Here is a 24,444-nt window from a genome sequence, read left to right as displayed (position 1 = left end):
GTCCTGGGATCAAGCCCCGCATCAGGCTCTCTGCTTACCAGGGAGCCTGCTTCCCCCTGCCTCTCTGCATACTTGTGATCTCTCTGCCAAATAAATAAATAAAATCTTTTTTTAAAAAAAAAGGAAAGAAAGAAAGAAAACAAACCACAATTTATAATGTGATTTTCATAAGATATATATTCCAAGTTCCAAACAAACCTCAATTATTTTAGATCCTGATACTTACGGGTTAGTCACTTGCTTTAGGAATCAAGCTTTCTTCTAAAATCATTACAGTGGTGAATTGCAATGTTCATCTTTGTCTAGATTCACTTTTGTATGTGTCTTAATTATAATAATGAGAGTATAATCTTTATAAAATGGAAAAAGTTTTAACGATGGATGGTGAATTAATGTGTCTCTATTACGGCACAAGGGTGTTTTCTTCTTATAGATTTATTTGCATACAAGAGGCGGTCTCTACTGAACAATTTTTTGAAAGAGATCTGCTCCTAAGGAGAAACTACTTCTCTTTAAATAGTCTGAGGACAGTGGGTCTGGGAAACTGCTAACCTAAATTTTCCCAGCCTGAACCTTGTACAAAACCCAAGTTCAAAATGAAATCTTTTGTTCTACTTAAGTATAATTAAAACTATCCAGTTATTTTAACTAGTTTGTATATACACGTATTGTAACAATATTTTGCTTAACTGATGAGCATTTGACTTTATTTTGAACCTGCCACAAGGAAAATGACCTTGGCTTGTGAAGTTGACAAATAAATCAAGAATGTCCCTGAACATTTTCTCTCAAGATGAAGAAAACATGCAGAAGGGAGGGGCAAGATTCCTCTTTACGCTGTGAGTTCCATTTTCGAGTGTATCCATGGCTGTGCTTTAAACAGGCTGTCTACAGGAAACCACAGTAAGAATGTGACTTAGAAAGCCTTCTGCAATTTCTGAAGAAACTTTATTCCTATCTTTAAGCGTCCCAGAAAAACTGCTGATCATCATCGAGCAAGGTTGGTATCAATCAGGCAAAGTATACGCTTTTCTGAAAATAACTGCTTCTTCATTGCACAAAAACTTAATTTTTCTAGACAAACGGGAAGTTTTGAATAAGAATTCCATATTTCAATGAGGTTGTCATATTTTTAACAAATGGTTCCAACATTGGATTGCTATGTAGTATTACATAAATATTGTTGCTAATTTTTCTTTCCTATGTACTTTTCTAAAATACCATTTTAAGTTTTATTCAGCACAGGAATATTGGATCAGCTATTTTATTGTATTTAAATGATTAACAGTTTATTACACTAATTACTTAGTCTTGTGGAAACAGTTAATAAACTTACTCTTGTGCCTTTTTCATAGAAAACATTTTCCCCTTGGAAGGTCCAATTTGGTCATAGTAATCTTGGAGTAATTTCATAGTCTGGGGGTCCCCTAAAATAAAAATGTCCCCCAAAAGCACTCCGCTTGCATTAGACACAGTATTATTTTCCCTCTTTTCCCCAAGTCCATTCCTAGCCTAACCTGAACATACTAGATCCACCACAATTCTATATGCAGCTGTGGCTTAGACATCATGGTTAACCCCACGAGAGAAGCTCCCCGTGGGGTAAAGTGCTCTGATCTGGAGATTCAGGCCTTCTTGTAAGAGGAGCAGTGAGAGCTGAACCCCATTATTAACTGACTACGGAGATGAAGACAGGACAATATCACCTGCGAACTTCTGGGATGTGCTTATGAGAGGTGTTCTGATGAGCCTCGATCGAATGTTCTATCAGGCATCAGGATGGCGGGCCTCACTGGAGGTGGTTGAGAGGAAAGGCATTCACAAAAAGCTAGGTTTGATCATTGCCTCTAAAAATGACTGTGGGACTGGGGCCAACTTTCTTCCCCTCTGCAAGCCCCTGCTTCCTCACCTATAGCGTTACTTCTCCCACCAGATGGCTGGGACGATGGAATAAGACAATTCATCCGAAGAAGGAAGCAAGAATGGAGTGTAAGACGCAGTCAGTATTTTTGTTGTGGCTGTTGTTGCTGTTGGCTCTCTTCTGGCCCCCAGGTCTGATCTGGGAAACCTGGAGCTTCAGTGGCGCTGGTGGGCTCCTCCAGGCAGCTCTTTCTCTTCTTGGTTAGTGTGTCCTTAATTTTAGAATAATGTCTTCAGTTATTTAGCAACAAAACACTTCCTTGACCCCAGCCTGGAGAAGAAGGTAGATGTTGCTGTTTTGAGGTAGGGTTTGGGGGCATGGCCTGGGGTGTACTTATATTTACTGCTCAACCTGCAATTCACAGAAATTCAGGTTGTAAATTAGAATATTCCAAGAGCAAAAATATAATGGATTGGAATGTAAATGGCAATATCTGACCATCATAGGTTCCTGAGCCTTTAAGTAAAATCCAGATCAAATTTCTAGAATAAGAGTATATCTTCTCAAGGAAATGGAGGCAAAACCCTTGATTGCCTCCTAACTAAACAGTTTCTTTGCTCTTAATGGTCTGTTCCTTAAGTTGATAGGTGATAAAAAGATCTGGAAATAATTGCACAAGGAAGTATATGAATAATTAACCATAGAGTATATTGATAACTGTTATAGGGCTAAAACCAACTTGGTCATTCAATTGCTTCCTGGAAATAAAACCACTTAGATAAAACCCAAGAAATAAAACAAAACAAAACAAAATAAAAAACCCTGATAAACCCATAACGTGAGCTCTACGGCAGGAAGGGCTTCAAATGTCTTAATGCTTTTCTCTTGACCATACATACTACTTACAAATATTCTTTTTCAAAATATTTGACATTGAGTATGTGCACTGTGCCCTTGAGTATGTGAACTGGGGACACCAAGATAGATACATCTTTGCCTTGAAGAGCCCAATCTCAAGGACCCAACAGTCACTGGCCAAGCAGTAACAAAACCGGGTACGAGAGAGAGGTGTCTGCAAGGCAGCGGGGGAGGGTTTTGTGATTGTTTGAGTCCTTATCCTTCCCCAAAAGTTTTGAGGGGGGCATGGATGGGCACATCTTTTGGGGAGGAGAAAAATGTATAGAGAAGCTTCCCAAGAGAAGCAGATTAACTGGATGAATTGGTTTTTGACCAGCAGTGATGGGAGGGTATTCTAGGCACAGAGAGCAGCCTGAAGAGCACACAGAGACTGGAAAATCTGTGGCTTAGGGAAAGAAGGTAAGGCAGTTTGGCTATAGCTGAAGTATAGAATGATGTCTAGTAGGGAAAAGCTGGAGAAGCAGGTGAGGACAAACTGGGAAGGACCAGATCATTGTAGCACTGTGCTAGTTTTGATGGAGAAAAGTGTCTCAGTCATTTCTAGCTGCTAGAACCAATTTCCATAGGTTGGGTGGCTTAAGTGACACTTATTTCTCACAGCCCCGGAGGCTGGAATCCAAGATCACGGTGCCAGTGTTGTTGGCTTTTGGGAAGAGTCGTTTTCCAGGTTGCAGACAGCAGGCTTCTCACTGTATCCTCACATGGGAGAAAAAGAGATCTCTGGCCTCTCAGTCTTCTAATAAGAGCAGTAATCCTATTCACAGGGTTCCAACCTCATAACCAAGTTATGGGCCAAAGGCCACACCTCCAAATTACATCACTTGGGGATTAGGGTTTAAATACATGAACTTTGGGGGAACACAAGTATCTGCCCATGGCCAACAGAAACTTTGAAGCTCCTGTTGTTTCCCAAACCCCCCTTTAGTAGTTCCTTTGATGCTATACTTGAGGAAGGGTGGGGGAGTCCTTCCTTCTTTTTTAGGCTATCCCTACAACAGTTCCTGGCAAGGGTATCTCTTCTCTATGCTGTTTAGTTTTAACTTAACCAAAGATCAATGGCTACCACTATCTCAGTTTCTACCTCTCAGATAATTTTACTAAGCAAGGAACAGAATCAAAGATACTGGTGGCAGGCAGAGGAACAGGTGTTAGGTAGGCAAACCAGGGTCTAGCTACTTGACCCTACTTGAAGAAAAGTCAGTACTAGCTGCCATCTTCCTCTTGGAGCAGAAAGTTGGTAAGGCCTTGTTCTCCACTCACACTCCATGTTTTTATTGAGGATCTCCTTTGTGCTGTGTACTGAGGACATAGCAGTGAACAACTCAGTGGGCTGCTTCTGGAAAAGCTTAAATCGCATGGTGCTTTAAGCTTCTTTTAAGTATTATAGAAGAGACAGTATAGTTTCTTTTGTACCCAAATCCTATTAAAAAAAAAAAAAAACCTTGCATAACAAGTTTACAATATATTATATTCTGGAAAACAAAACAAATATTAGTATTGTATTGTGATATCCTTGCAAACCATAAAATGAGAAAGTGATTTTTGGAATGGAGTGCTATTGTAGCTAGTTTCAAATCTTATAAGTGTTAGCCTACTGTCTTCCAAAATATAACTTTGTTTCAATAAAATGACTGTGGTTATGGCTAGGCTTGCTTATTCTTTAATGCAGCTTGCTTAAAACTCAAAAAACACCTTAGAGTCTCCAGGATCCTAGAGAACCCCCATCAGTAAACAGCATTGTATAGATGAGAAAACAAGCCTTTCCATTTTTCATAGAGCAAGATTTTTTTTTTCCTTAACAAATAGGAGTGACCTGTTTTTAATTCCATTCAGTGCATTGGTGGGGAATTTAGTAATCAAGACTAAGTTCTCTGCAAGCCTAAATCTGACGTCTGCCCCACCCTGTAATGAAGATGGAACTTCAAGGTTATGCCTAGGAGTGGTAACAAAGAAGGGTATACTGGGGGAAGGCCGAGTTTGGGCGCGGGAGCCAGGTGCAGGCGCGTTTGGGGAGCGGCAGTGATGGGACAGACGCGCTGGGCCTGTCGCGGCTGGCCCAGAGCCAGGGCCCGAGACCCGAGGGAGACAGGCTTGGATGGGAGGCGGCATCCCGGCAACAATATGCGGTGCGGGCCGAGGCGCCGGCGGAGCGCATTCTCCTTTTGGAAAAGGTGCGCTGGCTGCCCGCCCGGGTAAGTCGAACCCCCGCGGGAAGAGGCGGGAGCCGTAGGGCGAGCGGCCGCGGGCTCCTCCCCCGGCGCCTCCGCTATCTGGGTCAGGACGCGGCGGGCCGCGGGGCCGGACGGAGGGACCCGCGGGCTGCCGGCTGCTGTCCGCCCGGCCGCCGCTCCGCTCCCGTCCGCCCGGCCGCAGGTCCCGGGTCCCCGTTCTCCGACCGCGAAGAAGCCCGAGCGGCGAACTCAGGTGCGTGGGGAGGTGGGTAATGGGTGGCTCGCCTGGCGGAGGCCGGACGCGACCGCGGAGCGGAGGGCTTGAGGCGGCACTTCCGGCGGCCGCTGGGGCACTTCCGGGTCCCGCGGGGTCCCTGCCGCCGACGCCCCGCGGGGCATCCTTCCGCCGGCCGGTGCTGCGCCGCGTCCTCCCGGGGGCAGCCCCGGCGGGCAGTGGCTCTCCCCTTCCGGAGCAGCCGCGTCGAGCCGGCGTCTGGAAGCTGCAGTCCTGGAACTCGCCGGTGTTTCACGCAGGCCGCCGGTCGTGGGTGCGTGGGAAGCTGGCGGTGTGCTGCGCGCCCCGGTGGGTCCCTGCAAGCCGAAGGGGTTTCAGCCGGAGACGCCGGGTCGCCGCTCAGTCTCCGGCAAACATTTTTGTTGTGTTTTGCTCAGACTCCGATTCTCTACTTGACACAAAAGAAAGGCCAAATTTTCAGTGCCCCAAATATCTGCAAAGGAGCCAAACATCAGCGAGCCCTGAGTTTAAAAAGAATTATTAAATAGGAAAACTAATGAGAACCTGATGAAAAAGGAGTATTAGAATTCACTTGGAAATACTAGGTTAGCCAGGTCGCTGTGATTGCCAGTTCAAGGTCTCAGAGACAATCCTATGGGAATCCAACCTCAGGCCTGAGTGTAACCCATGGTATTCCTTTCCCCTTCTTGCAAAATTTTTCATACGTCCCTCCAAGTACCAGAGTTACATATTTTATGTAACTCCCCCTAAGATTCTACTGATGAATTAACTTAATATATGGTAGATATGGCTGAAAACATTGTAATTTGATAAAGCACAATTTCCATTTCTAAAAATTAATGTAAAAATTTCTTTAGCCTTAACATTTTGGTGATTTATTACTTCAGTAGGATTCTTGGTTCTCATCTGCAAATAATTATGTATTACCCATTAGCTTTAGATGACAATATTTTGTATGAAAATAATGTGTCATTTTCTATTACTGGCACCTTACAAATCAAGACTTGTAAGGGGACTAATACTTAGCATTTGATTATCTAGTCAATACATTTTTTAATTACTGTGTTTTTATACAAAAGGATAGTATAAATACATAGAAGTTACACAAATAATGTAATACAGCCTTTGAAATTATACTGCAGGTAAGCAAGTGTTCTGATTTATTACTTTGCTAGGTTTTTTTTATGATTTATTTATTTATAGAGAGAGAGAATGAGTGCAAGGGACAGGAACAAGGAGAGGGAGAGTCTTAAGACTTAAAGGTGAGTCGGAGGAGGGGCTCGATCTCGGGACCCTGAGCTCATGATCTCAACAGAAACCAAGAGTCTGGCACTTAAGCAACTGCACCACCCAGGTGCCCTTGCTAGTTACTATTTTTTAATGAGTGGCATTTTTCAGATTGGTGGCTTAGAACCAGGTTTATTTTATACTGGTAAAAAAAACTCAAACATAGCTTGCATTATTAGTCTCTAATTGTGGTTATTTAAAAGCAATACCTGCTCCACTGATTGATTCTAGTTTTTCCCCTGTTGATTTTTATAGTTCTGAAATCCTGTTTCAGCTGCGAACATCTCTGCCCAGGCAGCACCCTCCTTCATATCCTTATGGATGCTCTCTGAATCTTCCTCAGGCAGCCATTCGTCCAGGACTTATCAGGGTAATGGTTTTCCTGTCCTAGTCCCACGGCCCCTGGGTAAATGACTTAACAGCAGGCAGTATGCCTCAGTTTGCTTCTGCAAAATAGAGATAATAACAGGACCTGCCTCCAAGATATAATTTGGAATTGGTGCAATTCCTAAAGAAAAGGTCAAACGAAAATTCATGCCCCTGGCCACTTATTTGAACCTGGGACAGTCTCAGGGATCAGATCGCCTTCCTAACTCCCATTTATTTACTTGAGTAAATGAAAATAATTTCAAACTAGGCTACGTTTTTCTCATATAAAGTTCAAGGAAGGCCCATGAGCCAAGAAAGCAATCAGAATAGGAAGATTTCTTTTAATAGACCTCCGGATCAGCATAGGAACATTCTGCATTAATCTTTTTATTGACAAAAAGCCAAGAAGATGGAGTTTGATGCGTGGTTAGTAGACATAATGCAAATGGAAGTCATGGGCATGTAGTGACTTTTATTATTATCTGTTGCCTTTTTTGCAATAATCTTTCAAAATAATTTAGTTTGGTGATGTATTTTGTGTGCATCCGTGTGTGTGTGTGTGTGTGTGTGTGTGTGTATGTAAATAAGTGTACAGCTAATAATAATTACCCACAACTTTAGCTGAATTGATCCCAATCTACTGCTGACGTGTCTCCTGGACAGGATAGGAGAGGACGAAAGGCTAGACTTACAATTCCATCCTAACAATTAGGTAAAAATGCTTGTTGAAAAATAAATTAATACCAGGAAAACTTCCCTGAGGTCAGGTAGGCCAGATTAAGCACTCAGCCTTTCTCCTAGAATCTTTGGCTTTAGAAGAAGGGAGTCTTAATTCTCTTGGATATAGTAATTTCTGAAAAGTTATTATTTTAAAATCCTTAGTCCTTCTCTTTTACACCGAGACCTGTGATGAAATGGAGCATCTAGCTAGGATCCTCCCTGCATTCCGTGCATATCATCTAGTCTATTACTTCAGGAATCCGAAAACACTTTCTCTTAGGCAGATTTCTTGGAAATAATCCTATTCACGCTCCAATGGGGGACCATTTGAAGCACCACATTTAGTTGCTCATTTAGAGTATAACAATGCTTTATCCAAGTATATGTGATCATGAGCTATAGACCCTAGAAAGACACATTTCAGGTACACAACTAAATTCAAAATTCACATCTTTCCAGTGCGCCTTTCCCTGTCCTCACTCTCAGCTGTTTATTTGGTTTCCTAGTTCACTTAGAACAATGAAGCAACCACAGAGAACTTTCATAAGCTCCCACTGTCCCATCTACCCACCTTCCTGAATCTGCTCACATAATCTGCCTTTTCTTTCCTTCCTGTGAATGAATGGTTTGTGTTTCCATCAAAGGTCAAGGTCTGTGCCTGTGCCCTGCAGACCATCCATCGCTCTGCCTTCTCAAGTTTCGTGCTTCAGTGATTCTCTGATCTTTTACTTCATCATTTTATATTCCTTTGCTTAAAGAATTGGATCTTGTCCATGCCCAGATAGAAATGCTTTTATTTATCCCATCTTTTTGGCACCATTTTCCAATATAGTCATGACATCATTTCTTTTCTCCTTACTTGCTTTCTCTTTGCCCGTTCCTTTTTTACCCTTTTCTGACCTCTTTTGGACTAACTGAATATCTTTAGTATTACATTTTTATCTCCACTCTTGGCTTATTATTTACACCTTTAAGGAGTTTTTTTAAACTGTTGCTGTTGTTTGTTTAGTGTTTTTTTTTTAAGATTTTATTTATTTATTTATTTGACAGGCAGAGATCTCAAGTACTCGGAGAGGCAGGCAGAGAGAGAGAGAGAGGAGGAAGCAGGCCTCCCGCTGAGGAGCAGGCTTCCCGATGCAGGGCTCGATCCCAGGACCCTGGGACCATGACCTGAGCCAAAGGCAGATGCTTAACCCACTGAGCCACCCAGGTGCCCCTGTTGTTTGTTTAGTTTTTAACCCTTGGATTTACAACAATACATGTTTAACTTACTATAATGACACTGTGTTATAATCCAAGACCCTTACAACAGTATATTCTACTTTGTCCCCTCCCATACTTTGGGCTATTGTTGTCCTCATTTTTTTTTTTTCTTCTACATATGTTATAAACCCTATAATTGGTTAATATCATTTTTGCTTTGATAAGCAAATATTTTATAAAGAAATCTTAAAGTGGGAAAAATGACTTTCATATTTACCCTCGTACTTGCCAGTCTTCTGTGTAGATTCAGGTTTCTATCTGTTACCATTTTCCTTCTGCCTGAAGAACCTCTGTTAGCATTTCTTTTAGTGCCTGTCTTATGGCAATGAATTCTCTCAACTTTCCTTTGTCTAAAAAAGTCTTTGTTTGGGATGCCTGCGGGGCTCAGTCTGTTAAGCGTCTGCTTTGGGCTCAGGTCATGATTCCAGAGTCCTGGGATCAAGTCCTACCTCTGGCTCCTTGCTCAACAGGGAGCCTGCTTCCCCATCTCCCTGCCAGTCCTCCTGTTTGTGCTCATTCTCTCTCTCTCTCTGACAAATAAAATCTTAGGAAAAAAAACCAAACACTTTAAAGAGTCTTTGTTTTACCCTCACTTTTAAAAAATATTTCACTGGGTATAGAATGTAAGTTGACAGTTTCTTCCAGTACTTTAAAGATGTCACTTCATTGTTTTTTTGCCTGTTACTTTGTCTTCAGGTTTGCCGACTTTTTTCTCCTCAATGTTTTTTCTTCTGTTAATCTCAATCAATAAAATTTTATTTTTCATCTCCAGAAGTTCTGTTTGGTTTTGCTTAACACCTTCTATTTCTCTCCTCATCATGTTTATGTTTTTCTGTAACATATATTTTTTTAAAGATTTATTTGACAAAGAGAGAGAGGGTGCATAAGCACGGGGAGTGGGAGAGGGAAAAGCAGGCTCCCTAGTGAGCAAGGAGCCTGATGTGGGGCTCGATCCCAGGACTCAGGGATCATGACCTGAGCTGTTGGCAGATGCTTACCCAACTGAGCCACCCTGGTGCCCCTGTAACATATTTTTAATATTTATATTAAATAGTGAACATATTTGTAATCATTATTTTAACATCCTGTCTGCTAATCACATCATCTCCATTCTTTTCCTGCTTCTTTGTGTATCTAGTTATTTTCGATTGGATGATCTACATTGTGATTTTATGTCATTGTATTCTGAACTTTTTCAGTTTCTTTAAAGAGTTTTGGACTTTCTCTTGAAGGCAGTTAAATTATTTGTGAATTAGTTTGATCCTTTGGAGGCTCATTTTTAATCTATTTGAGAACAAATCTAAATAGATCTTAATTCTAGGGTTAGTTTCCAAGGTATTAGCCTTCTGAGATCTCTACTGAAAGCCTCAGATATTTGATAAACACTTTGTGTAATCTTTAGGAATAATTAGGTTTATAACTTCCTGGACTTTGTTCATTTGCCTGGGCTGATGGGATTTGACTCTATGCAAGTTCAGACTGGTATTCAGTTAAAGATTTAAGGAGACTCCTATGCATATTTCTAGAGCTCTTTCTCTATATACTTTCTTCATCTTCGCTACTGTGCCACACAAATTCTAGGTCCTTCAGATTCTCTGAACTCTGTTCTCTGTTCAACTCAGTAGACTACCAGGCTTTGTTTGGTTTTCCTGTTCCTGTGCCATAGTCCAGAAATGCCTCAAATTAAAAACCCAGGGAGATCACAGGACTTATCTCATTTGTTTCCTTTTTCTTAGGGATCATAGGTGGCAGTGTTCTATTAATTTGCTCCTTGAGAAAGTGTCAAGAAAAATAAACCAAAAACTTTGTGAATTCAAATTCCTGTAACAGACAGTTTACCATTATTTTGAACATTTCTTTCAAATTGCTAACAAAATTTAATAAAGGTGTATACAAAGTAGTGGCTATGGATGGGAAAATAATTTTGAGAACTTCAAAGTCTGTAAAGAAGCCTCACTATATTTTATTCTGAACACAGAAGTTTATTATAGTACTAATATACTTATTGCCATTTTAAAGCCTTGGGAGGAAAGGAACATTATACTATTATAAATATTATATTTTTATTATATTTTATATGTTTACTTATATATTTAATATTAGATATGTTTGTTTAATAATATATTATTAATTATATTTTTGTTTTTCATTAATGGGCTTCTGATTTTAAGAACAGAAATAAGCAATAAAACTAGGAAGATGGGATATACCAAGAAAAAATTATGGTGGCATTTAGTCAAAGTAGCTGAGTTTGTGTGGAATTAGGCAGGCAAACACTTGAGCCTTGGATGTAAAACAGTGAAAGTTCAGATGGAGAGAAGAGTCAAAGAAAGGACATTTTTGCTACTTTAAAAGAGAGGAAAATTCGAAAGAAAATAAAAACATTAAGACCTCAGAAATAGAAATGTAAGGAGCAGAGTCATTCTGGATCAAAAGAAGAAAGGTGATGAAGCCTTCATGTGGTAGTGTTTTTGCTCTGCATGCTGAATAAAACAGAGATGAGGTGGGTTACAAACTTGCCAGGGCTCTCTGATATATTTTATATTCCAAATCCCTGGGCTTTGAAAATGCTTATTGCTCTAAGTATACATGTGAACTGGGTGCTAAGAAAAGCTCCTTGAACTTCCTTAAAGATTGGATAAGACTCAGAAATCAGCATACCAATTTTATACAGATAAAAGTTTCAAAAAGAGTTAAGCACAATTTGAATTCTTAAACAGCTTTTTTTTTCCAAAAATGTATAATGATGCTTTTACCACTATCATATTCTTTCAAAATATATGATAAAGAACACATTTCAGATCAGTCATGTAGAATACATCAGGCATGTAGAATACAAATTCTGAATTAAAATTGAAATTTTACACAGGACTTCAGTGATATCTTTAAAGTAAATATTTCTATTGGGCCACATACATTTTAGAAATAAATATATTATACTTGCAGTGTATTTTAGTTTATGATTTTTCATGTGTGTGTCTGTGTGTATGTCTGTGTGTCTATGACGGGGACTTGACTTTTGTTGTTTGAGAAAGCTTTAATATTTTTGTCTTGGTCAAAGACAGAAACAACATTTATTTACATTTATGCTTTCAATTTTAGAAATAAAACCCAAGAAATGCCTCATTCCACAAACAAAGAACTGATAGTTGGCATCATGGTGGGAACTACTGGAATCAGCTTGCTTCTTTTGTGGTACCACAAAGTTCATAAATCAAGGACAACACTGAATTTACCTAAATTTCTTTCTCTGGGTAATAAGTTTGATTCCATGACTTTTCAAGATGAAATGTATAATGGCCAAGGAACAGCAGCAATCTTTCAAAGAAGGCAGCTTCAGATATTGGAGAAGTTAAATGAATTACTGATAAATATGGAAGAACTCAAAGAGGAAATCAGAGTTCTTAAAGAAGCCATTCCAAAGCTGGAGGAATATATACAAGGTGAACTTGGAGGGCGGATAACTGTTCATAAGATAAGTCCTCAGCACAGAGCTAGAAAAAGAAGGCTTGCCACAGTTCAAAGTTCTGGAACAAGTAATAGTTCAGAGGAAGCAGAAAGTGAAGGAGGGTAAGTTTCTCCATGATGTTTCCCATGTGGGATTGATTATTTATTTCATTATTGCTATTATATTTAGGTATTTTCATTATGCATTTCCAGTTATGTATTCTGCTAGTAATAAGATTAAAAAAAGAAACGATTATTTGGCTTACATCATAATTAAAACTATATTCAATAGCGGTCTATATTTAAGATAATTTAGACTGTACTGACAAGAAGAATATAAGTGACTTACTAGCACCAAGTGCCATCATGAGTAATGAAAAAGTCATTCATTGTTTGCCAGAATGTGAAACCTGTTTTTATATGTGGCCATGTGTGACCCCTTATGTAAGAACTGTCCAAGGAGTGCTCTCAGCTAGAACTTTCTGTGATGATGGAAATGGTCTCAGTCTATGCTGCCAGTATGGTAGTGATTAACCGTTTTAGCCATCAAGCACCTGCATTGTAGTTAGTGCAACTGAGAAACTGAATTCTTAATCTCATTTAATTGTAATTAATTTAAATAACCAGGGGACTAGTGCAGACCTAAAATGATTTGAGAAGGTACAGGTAATTCAGTTTCATCCTCACCATCCACAGTGGTAAACCTTTGAATTCTAAAACCAAGAACATAAAAAACACTCTTCTAGAATAAAAACAAGTGATTTATGATTAAAAACAAAAAACTGTCCCCAGCTAATATTTTTGAGGAGTAAAATAGGCAAGTAAATAAAGAATCACTAGAGGTTCTTTAGGGCAGGGACACTATGTTTATTTTATTATGTTCTTTATTTAAAAAAAGATTTTATTTATTTGACAAGGAGAGGTAGAGGGCACAAGGAGGAGAAGCAGCAAGCAGACTCCCGTCTGAGCAGGGAGCCTCCTGCGGGGCATGAGCCCAGAACCCTGGGATCATGACTCGAGCCAAAGGCAGATGCTTAACCAACTGAGCCACCCAGGTGCCCCTATTTTGTTATATTCTTAACATCTTGTTTTTGTACCTAGCACAGAGTAGATGCTGATAACTATTTCATGAATGATTGAGTGTTCTGCTACATCACCATGCAATTGGGAGAAGGGAGGAGAGAGAAGAGAGGAAACAGTGGGTCAGAGTAAAAGTGTGATTTTATAGGTAAAGAAATGAAACAGTTGATCAGGTCTCTGACATCATGCTAGGACTGGAATTACTTAACATTTTTATATATATGAACTCTATGAAAAATCAGATAGGGAAGAGCCACAAATGGTTGATCTAGAGAACAGGAAGGTTTTAAACGTTTGTGTTCCTGAACAACAACAAGTTGTAAACTGATTTTAAAATTGGCAGTGGAGTGATTGAAAGGAATTGACAATAGTTCTAAATATTCCAGAACCGTAACTCTGAAAAGGCGCTGTTAATTATTAAGGGTATAAAGAACAGCAGTTTTCTAGTGAGGACAAAGATCCCAACACAGCCTTGGACACTGATGGGGCAAGCACATCTTCGAAAGGACATGGTGGAACGAAGGCCTGGCCAGAGAGGATCGACTGGGAGGAGTCCTAGTGAAGGAGTGGAGGCCAAAAGGCTGGGTAACCTTTCATCGGGAAAGACTTAGGTTAGATTGAGCACAGGCTTGTTCAAGAACTTCTAAGATTCTAGGAAGAGAGGCAGCCTCTCCTAAGTTTAAGGTTAAGTTTGGGATGATCAGAAAAAGACAATTATATGGTTTCACTCATATGTGGAGTATAAGTAAAGGCTCAGAGGATCTTAGAGGAAGGGAGGGAAAGCTGAAGGGGGGGTCATCAGAGAGGGTGATAAACCATGAGAAACTCTTAACTACAGGAAACAAACTAGGGGAGGCAGATGGAGGAGGGATGGGGTAACTGGGTGTTGGGCATTAAGGTGGGCACATTGTGTGATGAGTCCTGGGTGTTATATGCAACTGATGAATTATTGAGTCCCTACATCTGAAACTAATGATGTACCAAATGTTGGCGAATTAATTTAAATTTTTAAAAAGATAAGTTTAGACAAATGAAAACAAAGTAATCGTGGGACTTAATTAACTTCAAGTAATAGTGTAGGCATAAATTGTTTATGTGAATTCAAGAAGGATTTGTGAAATTTATGAATGACAGCCGCAAATGGCTAATAAAAACTTTTAAGATTGATGTCAGGTAAGACATTCCTTCTTCTTGCTCGATCCTGGGGGCCTTTGTTAGCAACAGAATACTAAAGTAGAGGCAAGGCAGCCCTAATGACTTGGACTAGTATATAATTATAGAGTATATACTTAATAAAGTAGAGGGAAACTTTTTCCTACTAGCTGTACTTCAGTAAAATAAAACAAGAAACAATTAACATGGATTTTTTTTGAGAGAGGAATAAGATGTAGAAAAATTTAATACCTTTCTAAATAAAAACGTAGAGACGAACTTTTTAAATAATGTATTTTTTTAAAACAAGGTCTTTATAAAGTGGATTTTTGTAAAATTAAGACTGCCTGTCCTGATAAACCTCCCACGGGACAGAAATGACTTGTCATGGTAAGAAAATAGCCCCATTAACATATTTAAGTTGAGATGTATCCTTGATACAGCAGTGTCCTTGACAGCAAAATTAAACATCAAATGATAATTGCATGTTCCATATGTAAAGTTTATCTTTTGCCAAAGGTTCCTGGAGCTTTTGACATCTTTTAGTAAAAAGGGTGCCAGTCACAATTTGCTAACGCTGTTCTTTCTACACAAGAAGAGAGAAAAACCTAGTTATATTCTTAGGTGGTATCAAAAATTTGAATGGGTATATCAGTAGAAACCATTTTCTGCACACAGTATCTTCTGCATGCCTGTCTTCATACACAGTATCATTACAGACGTAGGGAGTTATACCTTTGTAGGACTTAGCTGATTTCATCTACTTCACTGTGGAGGTGATCGTCCCAGAGGCTCGAATTCTCATAATGTGGCCATCAGAGGGCCTGTCAGGTTTCTTCCTTTTCCTTCTTAGCGCTAGCGTGAACATCTTGGAAAGCATCTGTGCTTCTTGGTAATATTATGTTTCTACTGATTTTGCTTTTGTCCCTGCTCCAAGACTTGGAGTCAGCCACTGCCTTGGCAGCTTTGGTTCCTTTCAGGGACAAATTGTACTAGACAGCAGCAGCCGGGTGTGCAGATGCGCCCTGTTTGTGGGCAGGATGATACCAGAGCTTGCTTGGGCCCATTTAGGGTCACAGTAAAGAAAAATAGTTTTAAATATTTTCAAGGTCACGAGTTCACAGTTGTGTTTTCTGCTTAAACAGAAGTCCTTCCTTATTTCTGAAAACTTTTTAGCTCATTTTCTTTTTCAAGCCTCTCACTGCTCCTTTTTCTGTCAACTTTTATCTGTAAAGGTTATATCGAACCATGGGTTTAAAAAGTTCTTTAAATCACAATGTTACGTAAAGCTTTAGAAACCTTTCTTTCAAAAGTTCCATCTTGTTCCAATTTAGTTTAAAGTAATACCTCTAATAAACTCACAGTTCTTCATTTTAAGTGAACTTTACAAAGAATAGATGTGTTTCTATTAAGTTGGTTAAGCATCTGCCTTCAGCTCAGGTCATGATCCTGGGGTCCTTGGATGGAGCCCCTTGGTTCTCCCTCTCCCTCTGCCCCTCTCCCTGGCTCATGCTTGCTCGTTCTCTCTCTCAAATGAATAAATAAAATCTTTTTTAAAAGAAAGAAAGGAGGGGTGCCTGTGTAACTCAGTTATTAAGCGTCTGCTTTCGGCTCAGGTTTTGATCCCGGGGTTCTGGGATTGAGCCCCACATCAGGCTCCCCACTTGGCAGGAAGCCTGCTTCTCCCTCTCCCATTTCCCCTGCTTGTGTTTCCTCTCTCGCTGTGTCTCTCTCTCTCTAAAATAAATTTTTAAAAATCTTTAAAAAAAATAAAAATTAAAAAAGTAAATATTAGATGTGTTTCAAAATGAAACATTTCTGTTCGGGAAATCATGGTTGTATAGTAATCCTACAGGCCTTCTTTCTCTTTTTCTTGATGTAACTATTTTCCTTTTAGTGTTAAGTTCATATGATAGCTTCAGATGGTATCAACAGACACACAATTATTTGAAAAGAAAAACCCTACAAATCTACCCCCAAAAGAACACCAAGCCATAATACAAGCCACAGTATGTAGTATCTGAGATATTACTCTGCAAATAATAAAGGATGGTGATGCCAGCAAGACCACAGACAGAAAAGGCTTTTGAGATTTAAAAACTAGTTTTAAAAACTATCTAAATTTTCGGGGTGCCCATGGCTCAGTCAATTAAGTGTCCAACTCATGCTTTCAGCTCAGCTCATGATCTGTGGGTTGTGAGGTCGAACCCTGCGTTGGGCTTTATGCTCAGTGAGAGGCTGCTTGGGATTCTGTCTCCCTCTCCGTCTGCCCTTCCCCCTGCTCACTACTCATGCTTTCTCTCAAATAAACAGATACATGAATCTTTTTAAAAATTTTTGAATTTTCATTTCGTGAGCCAAAATATATAGTCTTTGCCTTTTGTTCATTTACATTTATTATTCTTACTATTATTTACTTCTGCCAAGACAGTTTTACTGTTGGACTTCAATTTCTCAAGGCCTTGAGAGAGAGACAATTTCATACATTCATGATGTGGTGCTTCTGTATTCTTTCATGTTGAAAGAATGTAGAAGAGCACATTTGCACACACAAAAGTTGTTTTTTGATTAGGATTTTTAAAAATAAAGTATTGCCACATAAATGAAATCCTTTTTGTAGTCCTTTCTCTTGGAGGTAACCATTGTCTTAAAGTTGGTGCAGATTCTTCCTTTGAAAGTGAATGTTGCTCCTACATGTGCATGGTTATGTCAACAATGAATAAATGGTGTTTGGTTCTCAAGATGTAAGTAAGTGGCATTATATGGTATGTAACATTTTGTAACTCACTTTTGCATCAGATGTTTCTTTAAGATTTTTCCAGATTGATGTATGTAAATTTATTTCATTCTTTTCAGTTGCTATGCTGCATCCCGTTGTATGAATATGCCTTCACTTATTTCCCTGTGGATGGATGTTTGTTTAGGTTACCATTTTTTGGTTCTTCCAAACAATGCTTTATTGAATACCTTCATATTTCCTTAGGCACTGGTGGAATAATTTCAAAGTATATATTTTAGAAGTGGTTGCTGAGTTGTAGACCAAATAGAGTGTTATGCTGTATTACTAACCTATTCCTCAGAGTGTGCCAATATATGAGAATTCTTATTTTCCCATACAAATTCTTACAGTTAGACTTTTTAATTTTAGGCAACTTGGTGGAGACGAAGTGGTAACTAATCATGATTTCAGTTTGCGTTTCCCCAAACACTATTAAGATTGGGCATCTCATCATAGTTTATTTATACTTCGGTCTTCTCATCTATGAATTTCTTTTAAAAATGGGACAATAAAGGAAGGTTGGTGTCCTCTTTATCGATTCTCTGGGAATGTCCACCCTGTGCCCAGCACCATGTAGGCTCCCCAGGTACATGAGAAAACAAAACAGAGTCTTCCAAGTCAAATACAGATCTTTTTGAAACAAGGTAACAGAATGTTAAAGAGAGATACTGTGTTCTAACTTTAACTAGAGCCCCAAAGGCCAAGAACGGAGCAGTAAGGGCCAAGTCCCCTTGCCTTCTAGACCCTCCCAGGCAGGACTGGGCAAAAGATGGAAGCCCCTGCCGGCATGAGCGTTCACCCGCCGGTAGCCTGTGAAAGGAAGCAGCTGAAGGTCTGAGAGAAGCATTCCTTCAGGGAAGGTCGTTCCTGTTCTGGCCATCCCACCAAGTATGATGCTGAATGCTGTAGGAATGAATGGCATTGCTCAGGCAGAATGTGTTGCATGGGATAGAGCGAAGAGGTAGAGTGCAGAGCCTTTTGGAACTAATACCGAGGAGTGGGCCAAAGTGGAGGAACATGCCTTTGGTGTTCTATCTAAAAAGTCATTGCCAGACCCAAATTTATCTAGGCTTTCTCCTGTATTGTCTACTCAGAGTTTTATAGTTTTGCATTTTATATTTAGGGCTATGTTTCATTTTGAGTTTGTGTTTGGGAAGGGTATAAGGTCTGCATGACCGACCACTCTTTGTCCAGGGCATGTGTCGGGACTATGGGGAGAAACCTTGAGGAATGAAGTGATCTTCCCCTCCAGCACCAACAGCACAGTTAGCAGATTTGCTTACTACTTGTGGTCAGTGTAGTGGGTTCCCTAAGCTCAGCGTTCCTTTCTTTCTAACACGAGTCAGAGCAAATGCAGGGGTCTCCAGGCCCTCTGCGTTGCCCTTGTGGGGGACCTGGGGTCTGGGAGAACCAGCACAAATATGCCAATGATCATACTGCTGGATTTGCTGTGTGTATTAAAGTCCTCTTCTTCTGACCCAAGACCTATGTGTGAGACATTAACCGATGAGTGTATTAGCTTATGTGTAGGGTCAAATCAGATCACCAAACCGACAATTATATGATGAAAATGAGAGAGTGTTGGGCCTTTGAAAAGTAGTTTGTTCCAAGGTTTACCAAAGACCGGGACGCCTGGGTGGCTCAGTTGGTTAAGCTGCTGCCTTCGGCTCAGGTCTGGATCCCAGGGTCCTGGGATCGAGTCCCACATGGGGACTTGCAGGAGCTTGCTTCTCTCGCTGCCTCTGCCTGCTTGTATGTACCTCTCTCTCTCTCTCTGGCAAATAAATAAAATCTTTTTTTTAAATTTTATTTATTTATTTGACAGAGATTACAAGTAGGCAGAGAGGCAGTCAGAGAGAGGAGGAAGCAGGCTTCCTGCTGAGCAGAGAGCCAGATGCGGGGCTCGATCCCAGGACCCTGGGATCATGACCTGAGCCGAAGGCAGAGGCTTTAACCCACTGAGCCACCCTGGCACCCCAGCGAATAAAATCTTAAATTAAAAAAAAAAAAAAAAAGTTTTACCAAAGAAGATTGTTAGAAGGGGAAGAAAAATCAGAACGTGGCAGCAGCGTGTTCAGAATATTGAGACGTTGAAAAGTTTATATTCAAGGCGCTGTTTTCTGTCATCACTGGCTTGACACACATACCTATTACATGGATGGGGCTCCAAGTTGGTTTGGAAAAGGAAAGGACAGTATTTCTTCTCTGAGGACTCTGTTATCCTTGTCTTTAAATGGGTATAATTTGTTTCAAGGAGTTAGAAACAATAACACAGCAGATCTCTAATCTCTGAGTCTGGCCTGCACTATCAGATGGCGTGCTTTACTGCCCACATAGAGAAAGCTTATTTCATTCTCGGGGGGCAATGATGTTGGCTATTCAGGTTTTGGGGTTTTTTTTTTTCCTTTTCAATATATCTTTGGACCAAAATCTGTAATGGTAATTTTCTGTATTACTGGAGGGGATAAAAACCTGGGGTGAAGAGTGTTCATGTGAAAGTAGAATGAATTAGTAAGCCAGGGGTGTGTAGGGCGGCTGTGAGAGAGACAGTCCCAAGCAAAAGATCGTGCAGACATTATATACGTTACTGCCTTATCCTGTTTTCTCGTCTCTTGAGTTATTGGCTGACTCCTTGAACATGATGAAGTTAGAATACGCATTCCCCCATCACATGGATTGCAGCTTTTCAGAAAGGCAAGCCACAGAACAGTTTTATCTGAACCTGATGTCATGAGATTCTAGAGTCTGCTGTCATCACATTCTGTGTTATCGCCATGTTAATTCCACACACAGGTTAAGTGTTCAGTCTTCTGACCTGTTCCACCTACACAGGGCATTTTTATGGCTTAAGGATGATGGCTTAGGAAGGAAGGGAGAGATTTCCTTTGGATTAAATTCAATATGGGAAAATACTTAAGGTAAGCCTTTAAAAAGAAAAGAAAAACCCCCGTTGTTCCATATGCGTTCATGTGCTAAAGAACACTGACATGTTCATGAACCCAGCTTTAACGCTTCCTTTAGTTTCCCACAATAACTGAGTATGAGGACTCTGGGTGCTTTATCTGAAGTATTCTCTCCAGAGAAGTCCTGCTTCTTCCATGGTTACTATTTTAAAATGTACTAGTCAACAGGGCATACATTTATTCTACTTAACTCCTTTAAATGTGGTAGTTCAAGAATCTCAAACAGATAGTATGATTTACTATTTTTAAAAGAGGAAACCCTCTCCTTTCCTTCAGGGGATATTTTCGTTCTCGTGCCTTGTGGTATGTTTCCCCTGGTCTTTCTTCCTGTTTCCCTGATTCTTTCAACTGATCTTCCCAAGGTTTAACAGATTGGGCAGGTACTCTGCAAGTAGAGATAATCTTTTAGACTAGGTCATTTTGGGGGAGGGGGATACATCTGTGTGACCCTCAATTCAGCTGCCATAATTTTCTCATTCCCTATTTTTTCCATATCGATAAAGTAGATATCACTCTTCAGAAGGCTTGGCAGGTTTCCACCTCTGCTCCTTGTTTTTTGTTTTTGTTTTTTTTTCCCTCATTTGACACTTTTCTCACTCTAGCCGCAGCAAACAGGACCAGAACTTGCGACCAAATTATCCTGCAGATCAAGTTACTTCAGACCCCCTGCGGCATGAAGCTTCTTCTTTAACTCCTCGATCTCTTAATCCTAAAAGAACTCGTCTGTCTGCAATATGTAATGTCAATTCACGTAGAGGAAGTAAACATTTATCTTCTACTCACTCGTCTCTCTGTGGAAGAAGACATTCTTTACTTGCTAAACTTCAGAAAAGCAATATTTTCCCTGACCATCAACACAGTAGAGCTAACTTTGATTCTCAAGAAAAAAGAACCTCCCGTGATTTAAAATCTTCCTCAGACCATCTTAGCCTTAGATTACAAGGTTTTTTCTCTACCCCTAAACTCAGTATAATTTCCTGTTATGAGAATGCTAGTTTTTTTGATCTTCAATCAAGTGGTCAAAGCATCTTTAATACAGACGAAATTGAAAGAGTTTCTAAAAACTCAAGTATTTCTGTTGCTGAAAAATATCTAAGCTCTTGTTCTCCTCAGTTTAACCCTACACATTTTATGAGTTTGGGAATAAGAGCTAATCCTTCAGCCCATCTACACACTGTTGGTGGAAACACCTGTCAACCTAGCACATCAGCCTTAGCTTCCCTTCGAGGTATTGTTTCCTACACCTGTCAACAAAACGAAACTGCCACCGATATTGAAGAAAGAGGCCAGTCAAGGAAAGTTTCCCTTCATCCTGTTCTCGGAATCACCATACAGATCATTCTCCACCTGCATCCCTCTCAAAGAGTAACTTCCCCTGTTTTCTGTAATGTTGGATTTTCTTCACTTTGTAAAAAAAAAAAAAAAAAATGCTACTCGCTTTATCCCACCTCAGAAGGACATGGCTTTAGATTCCTTTGAAGATAAAAACATGGCCATTCCATGATGAAGACAGATCTTCAGCTATTGCAATTCCTAAAATAACGTTGCCACATACTTTCCCCTCTCTTAGAAGAGTAGCTTAAATCAGAAATTTTTCCCCCAGGCACATTCTGTAGAAATCATGGCTCAGTTCTCCTGGAAGTCTATCTCACCAAGCTTCACTGCCTTTTCAGAAAAAAAAAGACCTCCACGTTGCAGTCTAAATTTAATTTTAATTGCTGTATGTCTTTGGAAAAATAGCTTATGACTTTATTGAAATTTAGAAGTCAAAAGTTATTAATCTGTTTAAGGCTTTTAACCGATTGACTGCTAACAGGTTGACCAGTCTCAGATTTCTGAATGATTATTGTAATATTTCTGTGATCTGAAAATAACCTCATGCATTGATATATGTCTTCTAGATGTGTGACATTCTCCGAGAGTTTTAACATCATCTTTTATCCTATTTTAGTCATTACAGACAGTGTTTCTACCTATGTCATCTATAGAGCTATATTCAGCAATTCACAAATTTTCATTTGTATCAACATTGCTAGATAACATTTCCCATGCCAGATAGCCCAGAGACAGATGATATTTTTACTAATACAAGGATCAAGTTATAAGTAAAAAATATGATAATGGAAATTATTGAATACTGAAACCAGGTATTTTAACTAAATAATTTTAATACACACTTGTGTGTGTGTCTGAGACTTTAGAGGACTCTGAGATCAAAGGTAATAAATGCATATTTTAGTCTCAATTTTTCAAAATGAATATTTTTCAGATTTTTTTCAAAATTTTTACTTTAAAGATTTTTTTAAATAAAAATTTTATTTTAAAAAGTGCCTCCCAAAACTTTATTTTTGAGTAAATATCTTTCAGTTTTTTCCCACTATATTAAGGTCTATAGATATATTTATCAGAATAACTATTGAATAAAAAAATGCATATAGACAATTAAAAATACTTAAGTTAGAATATAGTTATTACTCTTTGTAGAGGAAAGAAATTGGCATTGTGTTCAATTATGATAAAATGCCCCCTAAACCTGCATCATTGGGCCAAGATATTACTTTTACTTTCATGTTTCTCCAAGTTTTAGCATTTCTTGTAAAAAAAATTTTTCTACTTCATTTATTTAAATTGTGGTAAAATGCATGTCACATAAAATTTACTGTCTTAACCGTTTTTAAGTTTAATGGCATTAAATACATTCATACTGTTTTGCAACCATTATCACCATTTTTCTCCAGAGCTTTTTTCATCTTCCAAACTGAATTCTGGACCCATGAGAATCCCTCCCCCTTCATCCCCCAAGTCTCTGGCAACCACTTTTCTACTTTCTGGCTGTATGAATTTGATTCCTCTAGGCACCTTAAAGAAGTGGAATAATGTGGTATTTGTCTTCTTGTGATGGCTGTTTCACTCAACATGTTCTCAAGGTTCATCTATGTTATAACGTGTCAGATTTTCTTTAAGGTTGAACAGTGTTACTTTGTATGTACAGATCACATTTTACTTATTTATTCATCTGTTGATAGACGCTTTTGTTGCTTCTACTTTTAGCCATTGTGAATAATGCTATGAACATGGGTGTACAAATATCTCTTCAAGACCCTGCTTTCAATTCTTTTTGATTGTCTATCCAGAAGTAGAATTACTGGATCATATGGCAATTCCATTTTTAATTTTTTTGAGGAACTGCCTAATTTTTTTCCATAGCAGCTGCACCATTTTATGTTCCTCCAAGAGTTCATAAGGATTACAGTTTCTTCACATCGACACCAACATTTCTCTGTTTTTTGACAGTAACCATCCTAATTGGTACAAGGTGGTATCCCATTGTGGTTTGCATTTCCCCCATGTTTAATGGTACTGCACATTTTTTCATGTGCTCATTGGCCTTTTGTACATCTTCTTTGGGAAAATGTCTTTTCAAGTCCTTCACCCATTTTTTAATTGGGTTGTTTGCTTTCTGTTGTTGAGTTGTACCCTTTATCAGATATATGATTACAAATCTTCTCTCCCATTGTGTGGGCTGCCTTTCACTCTGTTGATTATGTCCTTTGATGGCCAAAATTTCATTTTCATTTTGATGTCTAATTTATCTATTTTAATTTTGGTGTCCATCTATTTTGCCTCTGTAACCAGTGCTTTTGTTGACATCTCCAAAATAGTAAATGATCCATTTTTTGAGTTAATTTTTAATTTTTGCACAGAGCCCAATGTCATTCTTTTGCATATAAATACCCAGTTTTCCCAACACCATTTGTTGAAGAGACTACCCTTTCTCCATTGATTGGTCTTAGGACCTGTCAGAAATCATTTGACTATATATGTGAGAGTTTATTTCTGGGATTTCTATTCTAATGCACTGATATTATACATGACTTTATGTCAGTCCACATTATTTTGATTACTGAGCTTTGTAGTAAGTTTTAAAATCAGGAAGTGTGAGACCTCCACCCTTATTCTTTTTCAAGGTTGTTTTGGCTATTCAGGGTTCTTTGTGATTCCACATGAATTTTAGGATGGATTTTTCTATTTTTACAAAAAACATTGTTGGGATTTTGAGAGGGATTGCACTGGTTCTATCAATTATTTTGGGTAATACTAACATCTTAACAATATTAGTCTCCAAATATATGGCATGGGGTTTCCAATTTTGTCTTTAAATCTCTGGCATGGGGTTT

At 39.2% G+C, this 24,444-nt stretch overlaps 1 protein-coding gene across 8 annotated transcripts in view; it reads left to right on the top strand.

Annotated features, from left to right (window-relative positions):
• Window positions 1-862: 862 nt before the first annotated feature.
• Window positions 863-24,444, top strand: part of RMDN2 (regulator of microtubule dynamics 2) — a 69,720-nt gene continuing 46,138 nt past the window's right edge. Inside the window, exons 1-4 of one of the 8 annotated variants that reach the window (XM_032352944.1) lie at window positions 863-1,000; window positions 6,749-6,863; window positions 11,948-12,415; window positions 20,869-21,561. In XM_032352944.1, the coding sequence (XP_032208835.1) occupies window positions 11,964-12,415; window positions 20,869-21,561 (1,145 nt within the window). In that variant the 5' untranslated portion in view covers window positions 863-1,000; window positions 6,749-6,863; window positions 11,948-11,963. Of the gene's footprint in view, window positions 1,001-5,091; window positions 5,204-5,309; window positions 5,534-6,748; window positions 6,864-11,947; window positions 12,416-19,384; window positions 20,222-20,868; window positions 21,562-24,444 lie in introns of those variants that run through there. The other 7 variants (XM_032352942.1, XM_032352943.1, XM_032352941.1 and 4 more) reach the window with 7 other exon arrangements.

This window comes from Mustela erminea, chromosome 7, assembly GCF_009829155.1.
Source record: "Mustela erminea isolate mMusErm1 chromosome 7, mMusErm1.Pri, whole genome shotgun sequence".
Lineage (NCBI taxonomy): Eukaryota > Metazoa > Chordata > Mammalia > Carnivora > Mustelidae > Mustela > Mustela erminea.
Note: the sequence above shows the minus strand (reverse complement) of the source record. Positions and strands in the feature narration are given on the sequence as shown.